The 20802-nt window shown below is 43.4% G+C and overlaps 1 protein-coding gene across 3 annotated transcripts in view; it reads left to right on the plus strand.

Annotated features, from left to right (window-relative positions):
* Positions 1 to 1595: 1595 nt before the first annotated feature.
* ATRN (attractin) overlaps positions 1596 to 20802 on the plus strand; it is a 172606-nt gene continuing 153399 nt past the window's right edge. For all 3 annotated transcript variants that reach the window (XM_088133214.1, XM_088133216.1, XM_088133215.1), the window contains exon 1: positions 1596 to 2058. In XM_088133214.1, coding sequence (XP_087989340.1) covers positions 1796 to 2058 — 263 coding nt within the window. In that variant the 5' untranslated portion in view covers positions 1596 to 1795. The remainder of the gene's footprint in view (positions 2059 to 20802) is intronic.

The following is a 20802-nucleotide window of genomic DNA, read 5'->3' on the forward strand; positions in this document are numbered from 1 at the left end:
TATGTAATTTTCTTCCATCGCAGGCTTTTTAAGCCATGCATCCCATCCCTTGCACATCTGTATCCAGCGTCCCTCTCAGCATTTTACAGAAGATTGATTCTGTAAGACATCTGTGATTTTACACTGCTCAATGCTGTAGAGCAGGATGGAGATTGCCTTGAAGAAAGGATTATAATTACTGTTATGTAAACACCAACTTAGCCCATATAGAGAGGAGGGGGTGAGGAAAAGATTCCAGATTGCCCTGCCTTGATTCACTGTAGTGCATCAGGCTTTCAAGATTCTGTTATTATTCCTTATAATAATAATTAGAGTTCCAGTAGTTCAGATGATATCTGTTTCCTGACCTGGTCTTTCAGGCTGAGAAATACTTTATTCCACCCACTTTAAGGCTTTTTAGGCATCTGATCTCTGAAAATTAAAACGAAATCTTCTTTGTTTTGAATAAAATGGATACTTTAAATTATACTCTGTGCTTTTGTCTGCCACCTCCAAAAAACAAAGGGAAGCTGTCTTTCTCCGGCCAGATGCTGCAAAGTTGCAAGGTTTGGGATGCGATGCTGCAGTTTCATTTTCCTTCTTCCAACACAGTTGTTATTACCATTATCATTCCTAGTCTGCTGAGCAAGGAAGTGCTCAGGGCGTAGGACCTTCCTCTGTCCCACGCGGGGAGGGTGCCAGGTAAAGGCATCCCCCAAAGCATTTCAGTGAGGCCACTGTCAGCTACCCCGCAGCGGTGCCAGGGTTGGAGTGGTGGGCCAGGCGGCACCAAACCCACTTTGATACCCAACGCCCGCTTCCGCCTGTATGGCCTCCTCCGTTGCCACAGCTGCAAAGGGACAGCTCTGAGCACCTCCTGAAATACCAGACGGATCGCAGCCCGGTGTATTCTGAGGGCATCTTCCACAGGCGGGCTCTGCCATGCCTGGCCCTCCGGGCAGCCGGCCGCTTGCAAAGGCAGTCCCTGGAGGATCTGGGCGCCGCCCGGGCCATGGTGCCCGAGGTCCTGCCAGCCTTTTGACCAGGCCCGGGCGCTCCTCGCTCCGCCAGGGCAGGCTTCTCCGCTGGCAGGGCAGCCCCGGTGCTCTGCCCCAGCTGCAACCGCCGGGTCGCCTTCAGGCGTGAGTCCACCCGCTTGAGGCTTAACAGCCCCGTGAAACTAGCCACTGACTGTGTCCTCGGCCACCCACGGTAGGCAAAGCGCGGCTTAGTGCAAGGCGCGCCCTGAGAGCCAAGGCGTCGGCACCAGCTGGGGCTGCCCAGGGCTGCAGAGCAAGCAGCCTCCCTCACCTTCCTCCAGCCCGGCTCTTCAGAGACAGGGGGCCGCGGCGGGCTGTATCCGTTGAGTTTTTAACCTCCTGAGTTCACCAGTTGGATTTCTGCCTGCCGGGAGAAGCCAGAGGGCGGAGGGGCCACGCTCCCTCCTCCTCCTCCTCCTCCTCCTCGCTTAGGCTGTTGCCTGGAGACCAGCCTCTCCATGGCGTTCTGGAGCGGTCAGAGCGGCCCGCGCCGCTCTAGCCCTCCTGACGCGTCCATGGCCATTCGTTCGTTCTCCGGCGTTCGTCCGGGGCTCCAGCTCGGGGCGGGTGACGTCATCGTGAGGGGACGCGGCCGGGCGCGTGCGCGATGGCGGCGCGACGGCTCCGGGCCGCCTCTTCCTCCGAACTGTTTGGGGAGTGAGAGAGAGCGCGAAGGCGGCGGCGGCGGCCGTGAAGGGGGAGGCGTCGTCGTCGTCCGAAGAGTGACCCTCGCCACCCCGTCCGGGTCCCCGCGCCCGCGCGGCTCAGCCCCGGCGATGGAGCGGTGGGACCACCGGCGGCGGCGGCGGCGGGGGGCGGCGGCCGGCCTGCTGGAGGGGCTGCCGGTCCTGCCGTGGCGGCTGCTGCTGCTGCTGGTGCCGCTGCTGGCGGCGCGGGGCGCGGAGTCGGGCTCGGCGGAGGGCAAGGCGTGCGAGAAGCCCTGCGCCAACGGAGGGCGCTGCCAGCCCAGCACCGGCCAGTGCGAGTGCCAGCCCGGCTGGGTCGGGGACCAGTGCCAGCACTGCGGGGGGCGCTTCCGGTGGGTGAGGCGGCGGGCGCAGGCGAGCGGGGCTTTGGGCTGCCACCCCCCCTCCCCCCCCGCCAGCTGCCATCTCCCGCTTCTGTTCTGGGTGTGGGATGGCGGAGCTCTGCTTTTGAAACCGGCTGCGGTTCCCTCCCTCAGCCGCTCGGGAAAGAAACCTGAACCTGTGTTAAGAAACCACAGCCACCCACTCGGCTCAGCAGGGGCAGGAGGGAGAGAACGCGGCGAACGCCGTGGGAAGGCCGGGTTCCGCTCTCCAGCAGTGCCAGGGGCCAGGCCTGGGCGAAGGGCTGTGAGGTCTCGTCCCTCCTGGGCCTGGCGAATGGAGGGCAGCGGGCCCAGTGCGATGTGCAGCTCGCCTTGCCTGAATCATGCTCACCCCAGAATGTCAGCCAGGCCAGCCATAGACGCCGGGAAAGTGTGGCTCGTATAATTCATCTCACCGACGATGTGAGGCTTGGAAGAGGAACCTTGGAGAGGCTGGCGCTCCTATTCATTATGCTACATTACTGTGTGGCTGGCATCCCAGAAGATCTGGGATTACATATGGAGAGGCTGCCAAGAAGCACTTATTGCACAGACTGCAGTCTTAACAAAAGAGGCACAGGGGTGTAGGCCAGTGCTAAGGGGCGAAATTGGGTTTGTCAATAAATCCTGCAATATCTTGCCAGTGAGGGTTTCACACTAAACCTCGTCCAATGGAGGATTCAACTGATAGGGTAGTAATGGCAGGGTCAGATCTGTGGGGGCAGCGAAGCTGGTGAAACTGCGTTTGTCCTGCTGGGAGCAGTGTCAGCTCTCTTTTCCCCAAGCAATCAAAGGAAAGTGGTGAGTCTGTTTGCCCCCCGACCTTGCTGGTCTGAGTGCTAGCATCAGGGAAGGAGCTGATCTTGAGGTGGCACGTGGTGATACTCCAACTCCTCTTCATTTCCCACAATTCACCTGGGGTGCTGATTGACCTGCACCTGGTGAGATCCTGAGACACCTTGAAGAAGTTAAAATGCCGGGTAGTGCAGGAGCAGCTGGTGGCTTTCTGTTTGTTTGCTAGTAGCTGCTTGATGGATGGGAGGTTAAGCAGCATTTGCTCGTTAGAATGGTTTGACTGGCTCAGTGAGGTCGGTGGACTAGAAGGGGCAGTTGATGAGAAGGACTCGTAGGTGAGCTCCTTCTGAAATGTGTGCAAAGATGACAAGGATGAAAATAAGACGAATGGCGTTTGTTTCTATGGTATGGGGAAGTTCTCTGAAGGTCTCTCTGCTAGTAGAATGGATAAGGGATGTGGGGTTTTTTTTTGTTTAACTGACCTCATCTGGCAGAGAGGAAAGTACATTATTTTTGAAGTTAGAGGGGGAAAAATTAATTGAGATGTTAGAAGGTGGCTGGCACAGGTGAGTGATGGATGAAGCAACAAGAGAGGAACATAGTCTAAGCTGGCAATGACTAAAGAAGCTTTCATGCCCTTTCTCCATCAGAGTAGTGCAGATGAGGTGGGGCGAAGGATTGGGTTGAATAATCCAGCGGGCATAATTTTCTTGGCTTGGTTAAACAATGTGAGTCAACAAGCGTGTGGCATTTACTTAACACTAGGAGGGTGAATGAAAATGATAGGGTTCTGATCACAGCCGCAGCCTGAACAGGAGTATTCCAGACCTTGTATGCAGAAAGTCAGTTTTGCAATTGCTGTGGGATGGATACTGAAATGAAGTGATACTCAAGTGGTAATTCTAGAGATCATCATGACTTAATAAGGGTGGTTTGATTAATTAGCACAAGGTAAAGAATAAGCTTGGTGAGGGTGTTCACAAGATTGGCACCATCTGGAGATTAGACTGTTTGAATGGAATTAGTTATCTTTTCTGCAGTGGTAGATTTGTTTTTAAACCTGAGACATGGTAAAAAAGTGACCGGGTTGTCTTTTTGTGAATAATTAAGAATAACTGTGATTCACCTGTGAAAGGGAAATGGTGAATTGAACATGGAATCTTAATATATTTCCTTGAACTGTTTGTTCAGTAGATACAATGGCCAGTCTTTAACAAGCTTTTCTTTCCTTGTAAAAGAAAGCTTGCTATGGAAAATTGAACCTTTTTAATGGTGGATTAAAGGATTCAAGGATAGTTTGGCATAGCAAGGTATATGATTTATTCTGAATGAATACTTGAGGGCCAGATGACTTTAATACTTAGTTCTCTTGTACGGGTTGAGGTAAGAGGCATGTGAAACTGAGCCACTTTGGTATAGTGGTTAAGGTGTTGGACTAGATAGTAGGAGAAACTAGGAGACCATGAGTTCTAGTCCTCCCAGCATGAAAGCTGGCTGGGTGACTTTGGGTCAATCCGTCTCTCTCAGCCCAACCCACCTCACAGGGTTGCTGTTGTGGAGAAAATAGGAGAAGGGAGCATTATGTATGCTGCCTTAAGTTGTACAAAATAAAGGTGGGCTATAACCTAATATAAAATAAATAAAATAAAATGTTACTGGTAGTAAGGTCAAGATGGTGCGTACGAGAAGACAGGAATATTTTAGGTTCCAAGAAATCACAGGCAAGTGGGTTTATGACTCAAGCGTGTTGGTTTATAACACAAGGGTGTTACAGGTGAAAAGGAACCACACAGGCCATTCTTTTTCAGAAAATCTCGAGCTACGTGGAACTCTAATCTTAACACATAATCTGATATAGTATATATTGTCTTATGAAAACTCAATAAAACAAGCACATTAATTTTTAATGTGCCCCAACACTGTTATAAGAGAAGGTTGTATTGAAATACCTGATAGCTAATGTTAGAGCATAATGTGGTGATCCTCTTGGTAGAGAAGCCCCATTTGAACCTGAGTGGACCCACTGAATTTTATTAAATTGCATTTCATTGTACCTGAGATGATGGGTCAGCAAGCTTGACCTACTGCTGTAAAGGTAACAAACAGTGGGCGGCAGTCGTTCGGTAGTCTCCTTTTTCTGGTAAGCAACCCTAAAAAGTTTCTCGGGGTCGGTGCCATCAGGAAGGATAAAATCTGACACCTTGGTCAGGATTAGATTGCAAAGCAAAAATGGATACTTGGAAAGAATTGGGTCTATGCATAGAAGTTCTGACATTTGGGTCTTTTTCGGGCAGAGGAATAGGTATGAATTGAAAAGGTCTACGCTTGTAGCGTTGGGTCCTGACTGTCAGCCCTGGTTGTTCTGCTCTTATCCCACCCGCTAGCAATGGTCAAGGCAGAGCGTGGTTCCTGATATAATCCTGCATGTAAAGGCCAGGTACTGCCATGGTGGGGCAGAGACCTAAGTTTGCTTTGTTTAAAAATACCTCAGAGATGTGTGCTTGGGCAATTGCTCACTTTTTTTCAAGATAGTTAAGTGAAATAATGGTTCCCAAATTCAGAAGAGCTCTAACTCTGGCAAGATTTAATTGCCCTTCCAACAGCTGTTTTTGAGAGGAAATTATGGGGCATCCCATTCAAACAGACTTTGCCCCTGCGGTGAAGGAGTTCCTGAAACATTAACCCACATGTTGGTATCGTGCCCTTATTATAAAGATGCCCAGCTGCAGCTTATAACTCCCCATCGGTAAAGATTTCCAGGCCATCTAGATCGGTTTTATTGTCTTGTTATTATCTGATTAATGACATTTTATTTCTCTAAATCTGGCTAAGTTTTGTTTTGCTGTTTATAAAATATGCCTGGCTTTGGCCACATCAAGTTTTATAATTATGTTTTACTGCGGTTTTTACTTGATGTTTCAGAATTTATTTTTGTTTTCCAAATTGGTCAGTGACCGAAGTTTGTTACTATATTAGAATATTTAAATTGGTTACAGCCACCCATTCCAGCAGACTTTGGAGTTAGTTCCTTATTGTTTAAAAATTCCTTCTGAAATTGAGTAGATTTTCCAAACTCCAGGTGCCTGATGAGTGTGCATGCTTGCTTAACTCTTCCCATACTGATATTATTTTACTCTGCTCTTTGCTCATCTTTTATGTTGGGGTTAGGCACAGTCCTTGACTGCAGAAAGTGCTTTGCAGGCATGAGGACTGTGTTCTGCCAGGCCTGGGCTCTGATTGCTGCATTGAGGCACAGGGTGGTCATGGGATGTTCACCAGGAAGAGGAACAATAGAATGGCTGCCCTTGGCCCAACTCGGCAAGTTTCCCTGCAATAGCTAGACCTGGTTCACAGGGCCGCACAGTCGGTGCCTCAAGGCCTCTCATGCCAAGCAGTGCCCTCCCCACTCTCGGGCTCTGTGGCGGTACCCTTTCTGAGGTGGGGCCAGGCTGTCCTGTAGGGTCAATGGGAAGGTGAGGCTGGGCTGAGGAAGGTGGCCTTAGAGGCTGGACTGCCTCTGGGAGCAAAAGAGAGGAACTCAGGTCTAGCCACCATGGTGAGGTCTGATTTTCTCCATTTTTTGCTCTCTAGAAACATTTTTTCTCAATGCATGAGAAGGTCTTCAGTGTTATGGCCCTTAGTCTTTATGTGATGCTTGGGACAGTTTGAGCTTGAAAACCCAGTCTGGTTGGAGCTTAATTTAATCCTCTCTGGGTTAGTTGAACTGGTTGTTTTTGCAAGTTGAAAGAGTTTGCAGGACATGCTTCTTCCCGGGGCCTAGTTAAACCCGCTCTGCAAACTGGGCTGCAGAATGCTAGAGTTGAGTCTAAGGCAGGACCATTTGGGCTGTAGAGTCCAACTCGCAGCTCAGTGCAACAACTTGTTTAGCCTTTTGTCTCTAAGCCCCGCTGTTTTGCTGTGAGAGAAGACCAGGAGGGACAGAGCAGGCTGGGTTAGCTGCTGTCTTCTGCTCATCTCGACTACTTGTCTGGACTTTTATGGGCGCGTCCAGGTAGAGGTCTGTGGTCTGGCTAGACTGTTTTTTTATCTCCTCTCCAGCATGAAGAAATAAGTTCTCTGGCAGGGACTGAGCCAACCGAGCTGCAGTGGAAGAAGGGGATTTAAAAAATCATTAGGAGTCCAGACATTGGCAGTTATAGGCCTGCTTATTTGGAAGCACGTTATATCCGTGCAGGTAATTGTTAGATTCCGGAAATGTCATTCACTAAGTAGATGTACACAGAGAGGACAAGTTGTTTTGCTATAGCTAATTGCTAGTCTTAGTTGTGGGCGACTCAGTGAGATTTATGATGGACTGTTTTGGCTGTTGCAGAGTTGAGTTTGGTTCTGGAAGTAATTTTATTATGGTGGTAACCTTAAGAGAATGGGGATTAGCGTTGATAGAAATGGCAGGTGTCTTTCTAACTGCGTGACTAATAGCAGTGACTAATAAAAAAAATGAGATGTTTTGATTTTAATATACTATATTTGGCTACAGGAGCTTGCTTATAGCCCTATTAAGGTTCACCTGGATTGTTTTTGTTTTATTACATATGGTAGCAGAGCTCCTGAAAGTTTAGGAGATGTGTTAAAGTGTATTATTTCTGTACTCTGAGGGAGGCATATTATTTTATGGTCTTTCCATGAATCGTAAAGCTCTGTTGAACCTTTTAAAACTTGGAGGCAGACTTGAATTTGTTGTTTTGTTGTCTACTCAGATCTAAACTTGAAATAGTCACAAATTAGGGCATTATTTCTCAATCTTGGCAGTTTTAAGATGTGTGGACTTCAGCTCCCAGAATTCCCCAGCCAGCATGATTTCCCAGAATTTCTGAGCCAGCAAGACTGAGAAACGCTGCATTATATTTATAAAGGTTTGTGTCTCTCTGTATTTAAATGTCTCTCTCAATGAAACAAGTAGGCAAGGATTGTCTGCTGCTGAAGTCTAAGTCGGATCTAAGCAGAAAAGATCGGTAGAATTTAAAATAATAATAATAATTTTAAAAAACTTTTGGCAAGTCGATCTACATTCACACTCTGCCCTGAAATATTCCTGAACCAGCAGATACATTAACTGGTTGCTGTAGTAATATTTTGCTTTACAGTTCAATGCACTTAGGAACGTCATAAAAAATCTTCCACTATTCAGCAGGGCCGCTGCTGGTGTAGGGATAAAATGCAGCACGAATCTCCACAGGGTATGGTTAAAAAAGGCAAGATGATGGCCACGGCGATGCAATTTGTTTTTATGCCCGTTGCACACATGATGCTGATAAATATGTCAGCACTGCTGCCATCTTGACTGTTTTGACTGTACCCCGAAACATAGATTTTATAGCACAGTCACCTTCCGTATACATGCAGGCACATCAAGCCCATCGTTAGAGGCTGCGTTCGTGTGAACATTGATTATAATCTGAGAACTGGGAATTCTGGACCATACCCTCCTTGTTCTATTTTTACGTTTTATTTATTCCGTTTGGATGCCAACCAACTCTTCTGGAAGGTTTTGGGAGGGGATGAATGAAGGCTATATTTCTCTTGTGGCACTGTTACTGGATTGCTTTCATTGTTTTCTTGTCGTTTTTCTTCTGAGCTTGTCGTTGTCTGCTCAGAGTTGTTATGACTGAAGGGGCATACAAATGGGAATAAAGAAAAAAATAGAGAAGGAAACTGGAATGTCGGTTCATCTGTACCAGTGTTTCTCAGCCTTGGCCACTTTAAGATGTGTGGACTTCAACTCCCAGAATTCCCCAGCCAGCAAGGCTGGCTGGGGAATTCTGGGAGTTGAAGTCCACACATCTTAAAGTGGCCAGGGTTGAGAAACACTTATCTATACAGTCTTAGATGGATGAATCTGATGAGAAGGGCATGGAAATTGTCATGGTTGCATACATGCCCTTACTTTCATGTGACCAAAGGTCTTTTGAATGAAAAGAATCACATGCCATTGTTCTTTTCTGTGGTTTTCAAACCTTAGCCCAACTTGGTTATATCTTGGGACAGCTTGAGATTTGAAAGAAGTTGAATGCTAGTCACATGCTTTGGGTTGGATGGCTGCTGCTGCTGCGGCGTTGATGCTTACAAAATACCCACTTTATAAATCTCGCTGCGTGCCTCAGGCTGCAATCCAGCAACACTTAAGTGATTAAATCCCTCTGGTTTGAGCAGCCCCCATTCCGAGTAAATATACAAGAGCTCATGCTATAGCTCAAACTGTTTTTCTTTTCTTTGTGTGCGAACACATCTTTTCTTACGAAGGGCGCCTGCGAAGGAGATGCAAGTAGACCCTGGGGAGAACAGGGGAAATGATTTAGCTGTATGCAATTTGACGTTGCTTTAAAAGAAAGGGAAAGACCTTTCATTAAGTTGATGAAAACAGATGCAGATGATTGTCACGCAGCTTCTCTAGCCCCCCAATGTTGAGTGCTATATTTAAAAAAGATTTTAAAAATAGTTAGGTTTAGTAGCACACTGTTAGCAGAACAAAGTGATTCTAGCATCGGCTGCAAGTAACTGAGAGATATTATAATCCAAACCAGCAAAACTTTAGACAACTGTGAAAGTCGTACAAGCCTCTTTACAACTTTGTCATGTAACAGTTTTATTCTTTTTTTTTTAATAGGAATCTCAAAAACGATGCCTACCTCTTCTGGTAGGAGGGGAGGTGGAAGGAAAGTGATCAAAACTGGCGCCTGGCCTTCCTTTCTTTCCAGCTGTTAGGAGAAGAGGGCAAGGCCGGGCTGTGGAGTCGGCACATAAAACCTTCGAGTCCAACTCCGATTCCTTTAATTATATATCGATATAAGGAATAAATTTTAAATATACTAATTATATATTTCCTGTATCGACTGCAAGCACGCAACCTACAAGGCCTTTCATCACTGCCAATGTGAATATTTTGAAATTTTCAGAGAACCTGAAATTAAAATATATCCTGAAAAAAATAGGTTAATCGAATTATTATCTATGAAATAGGAAATTTTAACACATTATATTATTTATATTATATACAATTTAAATTTATTAGGAGTCAGAGTCAGTACTTTTTTACCGACTCCGACTCCAGTAACCCAAGAATTGCTTCTGAATCCATGACTCTGACTCCACAGCTCTGGGCAGGGGAGCATAAAATCTACTGCAATCTATTAACTCTATTGCTAGGATGTTAAAAACAGTGGTATGGGACTGCTATTTTAGAAAAGGAAAGAAAGAAGAAGCCTGCCCTCCCCCCCCCACCCATATCGCGCATGATCTGATATTTATTTAAAGCACATTTGGTCATGTGCGTAAGAAACCATTAAAAAAACCCTGCACTTTGCTTTTTTCTAAAAAAAGAAGGAAATTACGGTGTGTTTTTTTCAAATATTGTTTTCTGAATCATAAAAGTGAATAGTCTTTGCCCCTTCTAATTTTTTCGAGGAGCCACGGTGACCTTTTTAAATTGCTTGAGTTCTTTGAGGCAGAAAATCTTTTTTGCGGAACGTCTGTAATTTGTGCTGCTTCGGAGATGCCCCGCGTCCTAAGCCGTACTTGATGAGGCTCAAGCGATGACCGACCGACCGACCGCAGGGCTTCCTTAGTGCCTGTCTTTGTTCAGCTGACTCTCAGCTTTCACCCAGTGCCTGTTTTGTCCCCGTTGTTTGGATCACCTGAGGTTAACTTTCAACGCTTTGAAGGTTGCAAGACAATAATGAGAGAGTTCCTCTTGGAGGAGGCAAATGCAGATGTGTTGTTTTCTCTTTGGCAGATGTTGATTCCTATGGCTGCACGAATGCATTCACTTCTGGACTAACATGGAGGTCGACCCAGGCTACTTCTGATGCACGTCTTTCGGCAGCCTTGGAGAGCAAAAGCTTTTGTGCTCACCAAGACGTAGCTGGTGTGTTCTGGGTTGTCCTAATTTTGGTCAGGGAGATGCCTTTGCAGTGTCAGGTTGGTGATTGGGCCCGTGAGTGGTTTGTTGTGGGTGCCAAGTTGTGGAAGTTTCATTCTGATGAGGTGTGACAAGACCACACGTGCATCTATTTCCTTGTTCTTTCCTTCCTATAAGATAGTTACATTCTAGGTGAAAGAATGGTCTGCTAAATGGTGGAAAATATCCTTATGAGTATTAATTACCACTCTGTGTCAGATTGTTGTGCAGATGGCTTCAAATAAAATGTTTCACAGTTCCTGCCCTCCGAACAGGTTTCTTGTGTCACCAGCTGCTCCCAGCTACATGTGACTTTATGGCTTTGATGCCTGAAACTAATTCTGATCCCATCTGTTTTTTTTCTGTTCTTGTGCTCTCTTCATTGACTAGAAATTCCCCAAACTTCTGAAAGATGCAAACACCCAAGTGCAGACTTCTTTGTGTATTATTCTGCAATTTCTTGTTCTATTTTCTGGTATTGTATTGTGAATGAGACCATCAGTCTATAACCTGCAATATTACCCTGTTTTCATTATGATGGGGAATAAACTATGAATGTTGATGCAAGGCATTTAGGTCTGGCTGCTGTTCAGGCAATATGATGTCTAGTTAAGCAAGGAAAGATGGTCATGAGTACCACAGCTGTGAATGTAGAGATTGCAGATAAAAGTGGTTTATGGGAGCAAGAGTTGCAATCATCTTGTTCTAATGGTATGTGTGCAGTGGTGAGATTTAGATGTTCTTTGTTTTTGCTAGAAAACCTGCTGCTTTTTTTAAAAAAAAAATATGCGTCTCTCCTTTCTATATGGGTGGATGGACTTAGTTACTTGGGCGATGGGTGCACCGTTGGAAGACCTGAAAGACCGGGTTAGGGACAGATCACAGAGAAAATCTATCCATGTGATCGCAAAGAGTCGACACTAAATGGATGGCACGTAATCAGTCAATCAGTCCTCCTACATGCATCTTATGGTTTTCATCCAGCTGACTTTTCCTAAGGTCTGTGGATTCAAAGTTTAAGTCTTTCTTAAGGAAAGCTATCCATTCCCCTGGTAATTGTAGTTTAACCCATTTTAAGTGTTGATAAAATAGAAATGTCCCCCTTTCTTTAGATCAACTCTGCTCTTTTGTACCCAGAACTGCATAGGGAATCTGTTTGTTATGTCACCAGTTTGTACCCTCTCTTCTTCACCTGGGCACTCTGATTTTCTCCTTAGCTTCAGGCAGACCATAATTCTGTTTAATCAAAATAGGAACGTTACCTTAACCTGTAACCTCCAAATGAAAATTGGAAGCCAATTTCCTTTCTCATTTGGAGTAAAAAAAAAAAAAAAAAAAGGCTCGCAGACCTATCTAAAACTATGTTTGTTGTAAAGGGCATCTGATCCCCAGAGGAAGTAACCCAAGTGCACAGTTTTTTTGGAATAATTCCTAATAATTCTTGCAGTTAAACGTTGCCTCTTTTGCTGCATTAAGAAGGAGTCGGTGACATCGCCTTTGCTTATTCCCAGCTTTTCTTCTGTCACCTGTGAAATATTGTAAAAATCTAACCTTTCTGCAACTCAGGCTCCCGAGGTTTTTTTTGGTTTCCCACTTTGACTGGGGTAGTCCATTCCTTCCACAATTACACAGATTCCTTGTCCTTAGCATTTCCTGCCCCTCCACCTTGTTTTGTTGTTATCATATCCTGAATACAATATCTCTTCCTGTAACTGTCTTCAGATTTTATTGCTGAGAGCTGCTATGATTGTGGCCTGGTATTCCTTGTTTCTCCTTGTGCTCCACTGCGGTTGTTCACATGCCGCCCTTAGAAATGGTGCCCTTTTCCCTCTTAGCCTTCCACTTCTTCAGCTCTCCAGAGGATTCACATCAGTGGCTTTCAAACTTGGCCACTTTAAGATGTGTGGACTTCAACTCCCAGAGTTCCCCAGCCAGCATGACTAAAGTACCTCTGAGAGCAAACTGTAGCCCTCAAAGCTATATGTATAGCTGGCAGCCTTCCAAGGTAGACCAAACTTGGAAACCAAAGACATGCAAGCTAATACTACTTTTATTATAAGGTTATGCTAACAGAATGGTCTCCTCCCCCTCTTTATCTTTGTGAGAACTAGGGAGGGTCTTGTCTGAGGCGCTTTCTCAAATTACATTTCTGCCGCAGACTTAGGTTTCTTTTATCTGACCACTGTCTTGGTTATGGCTCTTCCTCCTGTTCCTCAAGGTTATTCCTTCTTCCCATTACATCAGCTCAGGGATGCCCTCAGGGAGTGGTAAAAAAAGTCAAGATGGCAGTTACAGTGGTGTGACGCACATAAAAATGCGTGGAGGTTTGATCACCCCATCGAGGTTACTGTCATGGCTTTTTTGCCCTGCGGACATCTCTAGTATAGCTCCAAATGTGTTGATGTTACAGAAAGGGGAAATGATCAAATACATGTCCAGAGAGTAATCATACTAGCTGTGTTTTAATTTATCTATATATTTTATCTTTATCTATGTGGTTGCTAAAAGCCGACAATGACTTGATGGCACATAATCAATACTTTAATTTCATTTAAATGCAAGTTAAACTAAGCATATTAGGTTTTGTCCAGGCTCAACCACTCCTTTTAGGAGTGTGGCCCTTGGCATGGAAATATTTGTTCTTGCTGACATAACAAAATGTTACCTAATACTATAAAGTTCTACTGTATGTTTTTACAGCATATAAGTAATGAGACAGTGGTAAAGTAATTGTCATTGCAGGCCATTAATTGTTATGAGTATCATTCATATTCTGTTTAGTTGTTCCAAACATGTCATGGCTTATCACATGAACTAATAACGATAACTTTAGTATACTCTAGTTATTTCTAATTGCTGAGAACATCATCATCATCATTATTATTATTATTATTTAGTTTCCCAAGACATCTGAATGAAGATGTTTTGGGTTAAGTTGTTGTTGTTGTTCAGTCATTAAGTCGTGTCCGACTCTTCGTGACCCCATGAACCATATCATGCCTGTCCTTCCTGTCCTTCACTGCCTCCCTGAGCTTGCTCAGTTTCATGCTCATTTGGGTTAAGTGCTGCCCTCAAACCAGAATTTTCTTCTGCTTTGTAGGAAGCTTTTAAACCTAAATGTCTTGGTTTAGGCAGCATTGCAATAATAGTTTAGGACCATAAGATGTCCCCTCAGATGTCTGAGTAAGGGAGAAGGAAACTAGTTTGTACACTAGGCAGTCATAATTTGTTGCAGTTTCTATTGCTTCCTAATTAATCTTCTGTGTTACATCACTTTATAGTTTCAGCATGCAATGCCCAGTTGCTACACAGAATCATCTTGATTGAGTCGCATAGTCAAATATATTTTGCTTCGAAGTGCAACCTGTAAACAATCTTCTGAGTAGTTATTTAGGCAAGAAAATTGTACTTTTGATTGTCAAGGAAGACTTCCCAGCTTAAGAACTGTTTCTAGACAGTGAAAAAATGATAGCATAACTTCCTTGTTAATAAAAGAAGGCTCTGTATCCTGGTTTGTGAGATTAGAAAACCTAGGTATTAGGTATTTTAATACCAATATTTCGGTTTCCTATGCACAAGTCAATTTTTTTTCTTGAAACCAGCCTTCTAGATTCCCCCCCACAAATTTCTTACGCAGTAATACATGCAAAAATATTAACTATTTAATAAGATGTTCCTTCCTTATTCAGACAGGATAGCTTATTAAAACACAGTACATCTGAAAAACATTGATTAACTTCTGAATTTTTACTGTCCGTTCCTCTATAGATGAAATCATTATTCAACAATATTTCTTAACAAAGTTCAGCCAACCCAACAGACATTCCTTTAAAGCTTCTCAACATTCTAGCAGGTATTTAGTTTTGTACAAAATTTTCCATTAAAAAACATAAGATCAGTTGGAAGATGTGTGATGGAGTACAACTAAATTCTCCTATATGCCACCTTCACATTGGGGTTTTTTTCCCCCTCTGTGGTGACTAATATTGCTTTGATGCAGTTTCTATTGCACTCAATGATTCAGACCAAGTCTCTAGTCTCTCTTAAAACAGGTGGTAGGGGAATTCCTAACACAACTGAATCACTGTACAAATACCATTAAAAGGTTATATGATGAAGATTGGGGAACTCCATTGATAGCCTCTTGACTTTCACTCTTAAATGTCCACAATCACTAACTTTAATCAATGTTGCATCTGTTAAAGATGACTCATGTCAGACCAGATAGTCTTGACTTGGTGGAATATTAACCCACAACTGATTTTAAACAAATATTGAAAACTCACATGCTGAGCTAAGAAGGAGTAATTCACAAGGTTGTAATTCTTTTCCCTTAACGGGATTAAGACTGGTTGAATTTAGTGAACCACATTTCTGAATATGCACAAAATGGAGTGTGTTGTATGAACACTATCAGGAGATTGGCCTGATAATAGAAAGCCTTGTTTTTGAAATCACTTAATACAAATTGCTAAATGGAAAGAACGAAAGAAAACAAAAGTAAATCTTGTGGGTTTTTACAATTAAAGAGCAACCACAAATTCCAGAGCTATATTGTTTGCTTTCTGCTTCTGTCTTCTTGCCTTTTCTGATCAGCCTCTTGGATATGAAATTACAGTTGCATTTAAGGAGGCTGCTAGGCCGATTTTAGTGAAATGCTCTCTCTCAGAATTGCTTATTTATTTCCCTGCTGCATCTGTTGTCACTGTGAGTTTAGCATCGCCACATTCTCAAACTGGATTTGTAATCTCCACCTGATACCATCTGCCTTTCAACCTATATTCTATATTTCTTTGCATCCCTTTGATTCAGCTTTTTATGCCTACCTTTGTTCCCTTATATTTTAATGTGAATAAGGTGTTAATAAGTATCCTTTAAACATAAATATAAGTGTTGGTGCGCAGTGTTTGCTAGCATTCCATATCTGAAGGAAAAAAACACTGGTAATTGTAAGCTGATGGGAGGTTTTTACCCTTTTTTTCCCCATGACATTTTCATATGACTTTCCTGGATCGGGATGCCTTCGAACAGTCACTCACGCCCTTGTTATCTCCCAGATAGACTACTGCAATGCGCTCTACATGGGGCTACCCTTGAAGAGTATCCGGAAGCTACAGCTGGTCCAGAATGCAGCCGCTGTTCTGAATGCAGAATGCAGGCTATTGTTGGAGCCCCAAGGAGGGCCCATGTAATGCCTCTGCTCCGCGAGCTCCATTGGGTGCCAGTTTGCTTCTGGGTCCAATTCAAGGTGTTGGTTATCACCTTTAAAGCCCTACATGGCATGGGACCAGGTTATCTAAGGGACCGCCTCTCCCCTATGACTTCAACCTGTCCCACCTGATTACACAGAGAGGGCGTGCTTCAGACTACCTCGGTGAAAGAACTTCGACTGGTGGGGTCCAGAAGGCGGGCCTTCTCTGCGGTAGCCCCCGCCCTTTGGAACATTCTGCCCCTGGAGGTGCGATTGGCCCCCTCACTCCTGGCCTTCCGTAAGGCTTTGAAGACCTGGTTCTACCACCTGGCCTGGGGTGGGGAGGGAATACCTTAAGCATGGGGATGGCTAGCCCCATAGAGGCCTTCTGCCTTCAGCCTCAGATTTTTCATCCTCTTGGACTCTCCTTCTCCTTTTTAGTAATGTTTTTAATTAAGGTTTTATGTATTTATATATTTTATGTTTTTAATGTTTGTTGTGAATTGCCCAGAGTTCCCCCATTGGGAGGAGATGGGCGGTTGAAAAATTTAATAGATAGATAGATAGATAGATAGATAGATAGATAGATAGATATCTCTGAAATACTTACTAAATAACTTTCATAATTGGTTTTGGTTTACCCTATAGCATGATAATGTGATGAAGTTGGAAGTAACAAAAGATACTGAAGGGGAAGGTCAGTATCCCTCCCTTCACTGAATTATAACTTTTCATAGTGTTCTTCAGTATAGTTGTCACATTTTTCCTTAACCTGTTTTGACTTCTTTCTAAATCGCACTACCTGCAAATGTAGAAATAGGCACTAGTGCCTATTTTCAGTAATTGGTTTATTTTTTATCTTTTTTTGCACAAGGGAATACAAGAATTGCGTTACTGTAGATCATAGGTATCTTCAGCACAAACAAACAGCTTGCAAAAAGTATAGGGGGAGCAGTTGAAGTTGATGACCTCACCCCATTTGCCAATAATATATGTGAATAAGATGTACATACTGAGTAATAACAATTAAGCGCTGGGAGAATCCCTTCCATTGATAGATGAAACCTCCAGGTGGCACTGATGGCTTGTGTCTTGCTCATTCCCCCTCCTTAACGTGATGTGATAATCATTAGGGTACTGCAGAGTATTTGAGAAAGATGCTTCTCATTAAAGCAGCCATGTCCTTTTGAATGCTCATGTAGCTGCTTTGAAGCTTCTGTGGTCACCTGCTTTGCTTTGCTGGCTAATCAAGTGGAAGCATTGTCTATATGCAGACATGTATACAGAAAGATAGGACAGTCTTCAAGGTAGCTGCATAAGCCTCCCAGATGACATGGGTACTTTAATGATTTCAGAGAGGTACTTCATATGGGTTAACACACTTTGCAAGTTGTAGCTTCTGGATGCTTTGCATTGTCCTAGTAATCCTCAAAGGCTGTAAAATGGTCCAAATGAAGGGGTGCCTTGACAAACATCTACCAAGGATTGCTTTTGACCCTAGCAACATAATTAATTATGTTAATTGTGTTAATTTCTTTTACCATGCGCTCATGGACTTTTTGTTCTGTCTTGGTGTACCTCGGAAGCAGCTTGCCTTCTATGAAAAATGATGACTTTGGTTTGAATGATATTAAATGATAATTGGGGTGCATGCAGATTCCTGCATCTTTTGAGATATTTGAGTTCCCCGCCTCTAGCAAATGAGATGCAATTAAAATGGAGCTGTGTATGTAGCCCCTCTGTGCATAAGGAAATAGAAAAACTGGTGAGTCACTTTCCTGTCTTTGTTTTTCTCAGATGTAGACTTAAGAAAACTTATTTTATTTTACAAAACCACGGTGACCATGGTTCAGAAATGCTTTCTTAAACTTGAATCCAAATATAAATCTGACCTTATTTATTTGACAGGAAGGTAACCCTGAATTAAGGCAGTGAAGAAAACCAGTTGAAGATGGACTTAGTATTAGATATTAATATTTTTATATTGCATATTTTAAAATGAATTGCTTCAGGATTGTGAAATTAGGCATTTATTAAAGCTTTGCAGTATGTAAATTTAAATCTATGAGTGGGGAGAACATTAGTTTATTTAAACAATGTGGTTGTTTGGGAATAAATTTTGCCTGTATGAGACATTCTATTAATCATCCTTTTCTAGGCTGCTAATTAGAATTCCTGCTGACGCCTCCTCCCGTTGGCTGCTAATTCCATGCTTTGTGGCCGAAGTATTTCACAGCGCCTTTAATTCTGCTTTGGTTAAGATCTAATTTGCATGAACGGTTTTTACTGCTGCGGCTCTGCATCTGCTCCTTGGGTGGTCCTAATTGTGTCCTCCAGAGAGATTTTGTGACTGCGGATAGCGAGACCTGCAGCAGAATTTGGAGAGGACAGAAATGCCAAGGTCAGTCCTCTGACCTCAAGGGCTGGGTTCAGCATGATTGAATTGTCCTTGCGTCGTTGGAATGACTTCATGGGGCTCTGCCCTGACAGTCTTCTTCGCAGCCCAGATGTGCCTGTTTGAGAGCTAGCAAGCGTAATGGTGAAAGCCGAACTATACACATAAACTATCTATTTCCAAGGTCTGCCACAAACTCATTGCAGGAAAGTCATTATTTTTTTGACCTCTGCCCTCACTTCCAAGGTGGGGATATTGTGCAGAATGCTAAATACAATTTAGAAAGAGACGGATGGTGTGAAAAGAGAAGGAGCTTTAGGAGGCTGTGTCACAGTGAAGCCACTCCATCTGGACTTCAAAAATACTTTAAGGGATTCGTTTTATGAATTAACACTTTTTTTTCAAGAGTAGAATTAAGTAACCCTTTGGGATTTCCAAATTTTAAGCTAATTTGTTAGTTGTAAATTCCATTTTCCTGCTTTCCCTACTGTTTACTTGATTGTTGATGAATATTTAATAGCTACCTTTGCAATTGATGAAGTTGAAAGAATTAAATTCCCCTGTAAATAACTGCGATGAGTGGTTAGTCTTCAAGGAGTTGTAAGATTCTCAGTGATTTGGGAAGATGCAACTGGGAATTAGTCATCCTTGCTAATTACTGTAAATCACCTAGTTGTCTATCAATAGATCACAATTTATGTACATGCTATTATCTGTTTTACCTTGTGTTTATATTTGTAGCTTGCTGAGAAAAAAAATCAGTATGGCTTTTTATTTTTGGCTTCATGGGTACATAAAGCTCTCTTTAGTTCAGGTTGATCAGCAGAGACTGGATGTTTCTATTTGCATTGCAAAATTGGACTAACGGACTTCCATCTTATTTCTATGATTCTGTGAATAAATGTCCTCCAGTTTTGCATGAAGGTGTCTAAAATAACATGCTTATCATGCCAAGGATTTGCTCCCTATGTTTTTTTTTTTTTTTTTAGATTAATATGGTACCTTTAATACTTGAAAAACTAGGTAATTGAAGGTGTGATCAAGCATTGAAAATCCCATTGGAATCTTAAAAGTGTGCGTCCCTCCTGTGCAAGAGCGCTTCTGCCCAAGTCCAGTACTGGAAGTTGAGATTGTTAGGTATGCGTTGTGGCGTTTCCCATTTGGTACAGCCTGGGGGACTGGTTTAATAATGCTTCTTTTCTCCAGTTGCCTTGGTAGGTCAGACGAGGAGAACACTTCCCTCTGCTTAGCTGATTTGTCTCCAGAAACCTCTAGAAGGGTTTGGTTCCATTCTGTAGCTATTGCTATTTTGAAGGTTATTGTGTTTTTCTCATTTTTTCTCTCCTCTCTCCATATATGTGTGGCTTTTAAGTTATGTCGAGGATTATTTAGTTAAGTGTAATTGTTTGAGCGTTTCATTTTCTCACTTTTGATTGTCTTCCCCATTATGTAGATGTTGTGGTCAGAGAGCCATGTAAGTCTATGGTGACAAACAATCAGGAGGAGTCTGGTAGAGCTTTCTCTGACTAACAGATTTTATTAAAAGGAAGAAGCTTTCGTGAGCAGCAGCAGAGTTGGGAGAAAGTAATCTGGTTGTCTGTCAGACAGGCTGATGTGAACAAAGACCCCAAAGAAAGGGTCAACAGGAATGGATTAAAAAAAAATATGCATGCAAAAATGTATTTTCATCAGCATTATGTTGGAAGGTAGGCAGATAATGATGTAAATACTAATAAAAATAATCTGTAAACTTGTTAATAAATGGGGCTGATGGAGACAAAGCAGAAAGAGTTGTACTCTTTCTTCTTTAGAGGCATAAATAGTCTTCAGGCAAACTGGGGCAGGAGAGACTTTTTCCCACTCCCCCACTCCTGTCCTCCACATCCCTAGGCAAAGCCCAGTTAAAGGTTGGAGTGGGGTGGCAGGAAGAAGGAGAACTCTTCACTGCCAACTCTTCACTGCCAACCTTTTTAATCTGGCTGTTAAGACCTTGTTGTCTTGACTGTCTTCTACATACTGTCATTGTCATTATCATCGTAATTATTTGGAAAGTTGTTGGAATTATTGTAGAGGCAAGGAGATCACGCTAGCAAAGAAAAATCAAGCAAGTATAATCCCAGACTCCTTCTTTAATCTTCTCTTAGATCCACCTTTTGCCATTTGGCCCATCAGGTTCCCTGAATGCCACCAGAACATGCCCATCCAAGCAGTCCAAGTGGTGTGAGGACAGGTGGTGTAGGGCCACTTGGACCTGTGTGAGTTTATTCTCAAGCAGAGGCAGGCTCAGCCTCCCTGCCAAATATTTGGGGTGATGTTAAGGAGGACAGAGGAAGGAGGTAGGAAACCCAGCCCCTGGACAAGAGCTGAAGGATAAATTATGTTCAAATCCTAGCTCTGGCAGCTGTGACCCCATCTCAT

Source organism: Python bivittatus, unplaced genomic scaffold (assembly GCF_059951505.1).
Source record: "Python bivittatus isolate LINGU-HERP-01145 unplaced genomic scaffold, Pbiv_v1 ctg000070_np1212, whole genome shotgun sequence".
Classification (NCBI taxonomy): Eukaryota; Metazoa; Chordata; class Lepidosauria; order Squamata; family Pythonidae; genus Python; species Python bivittatus.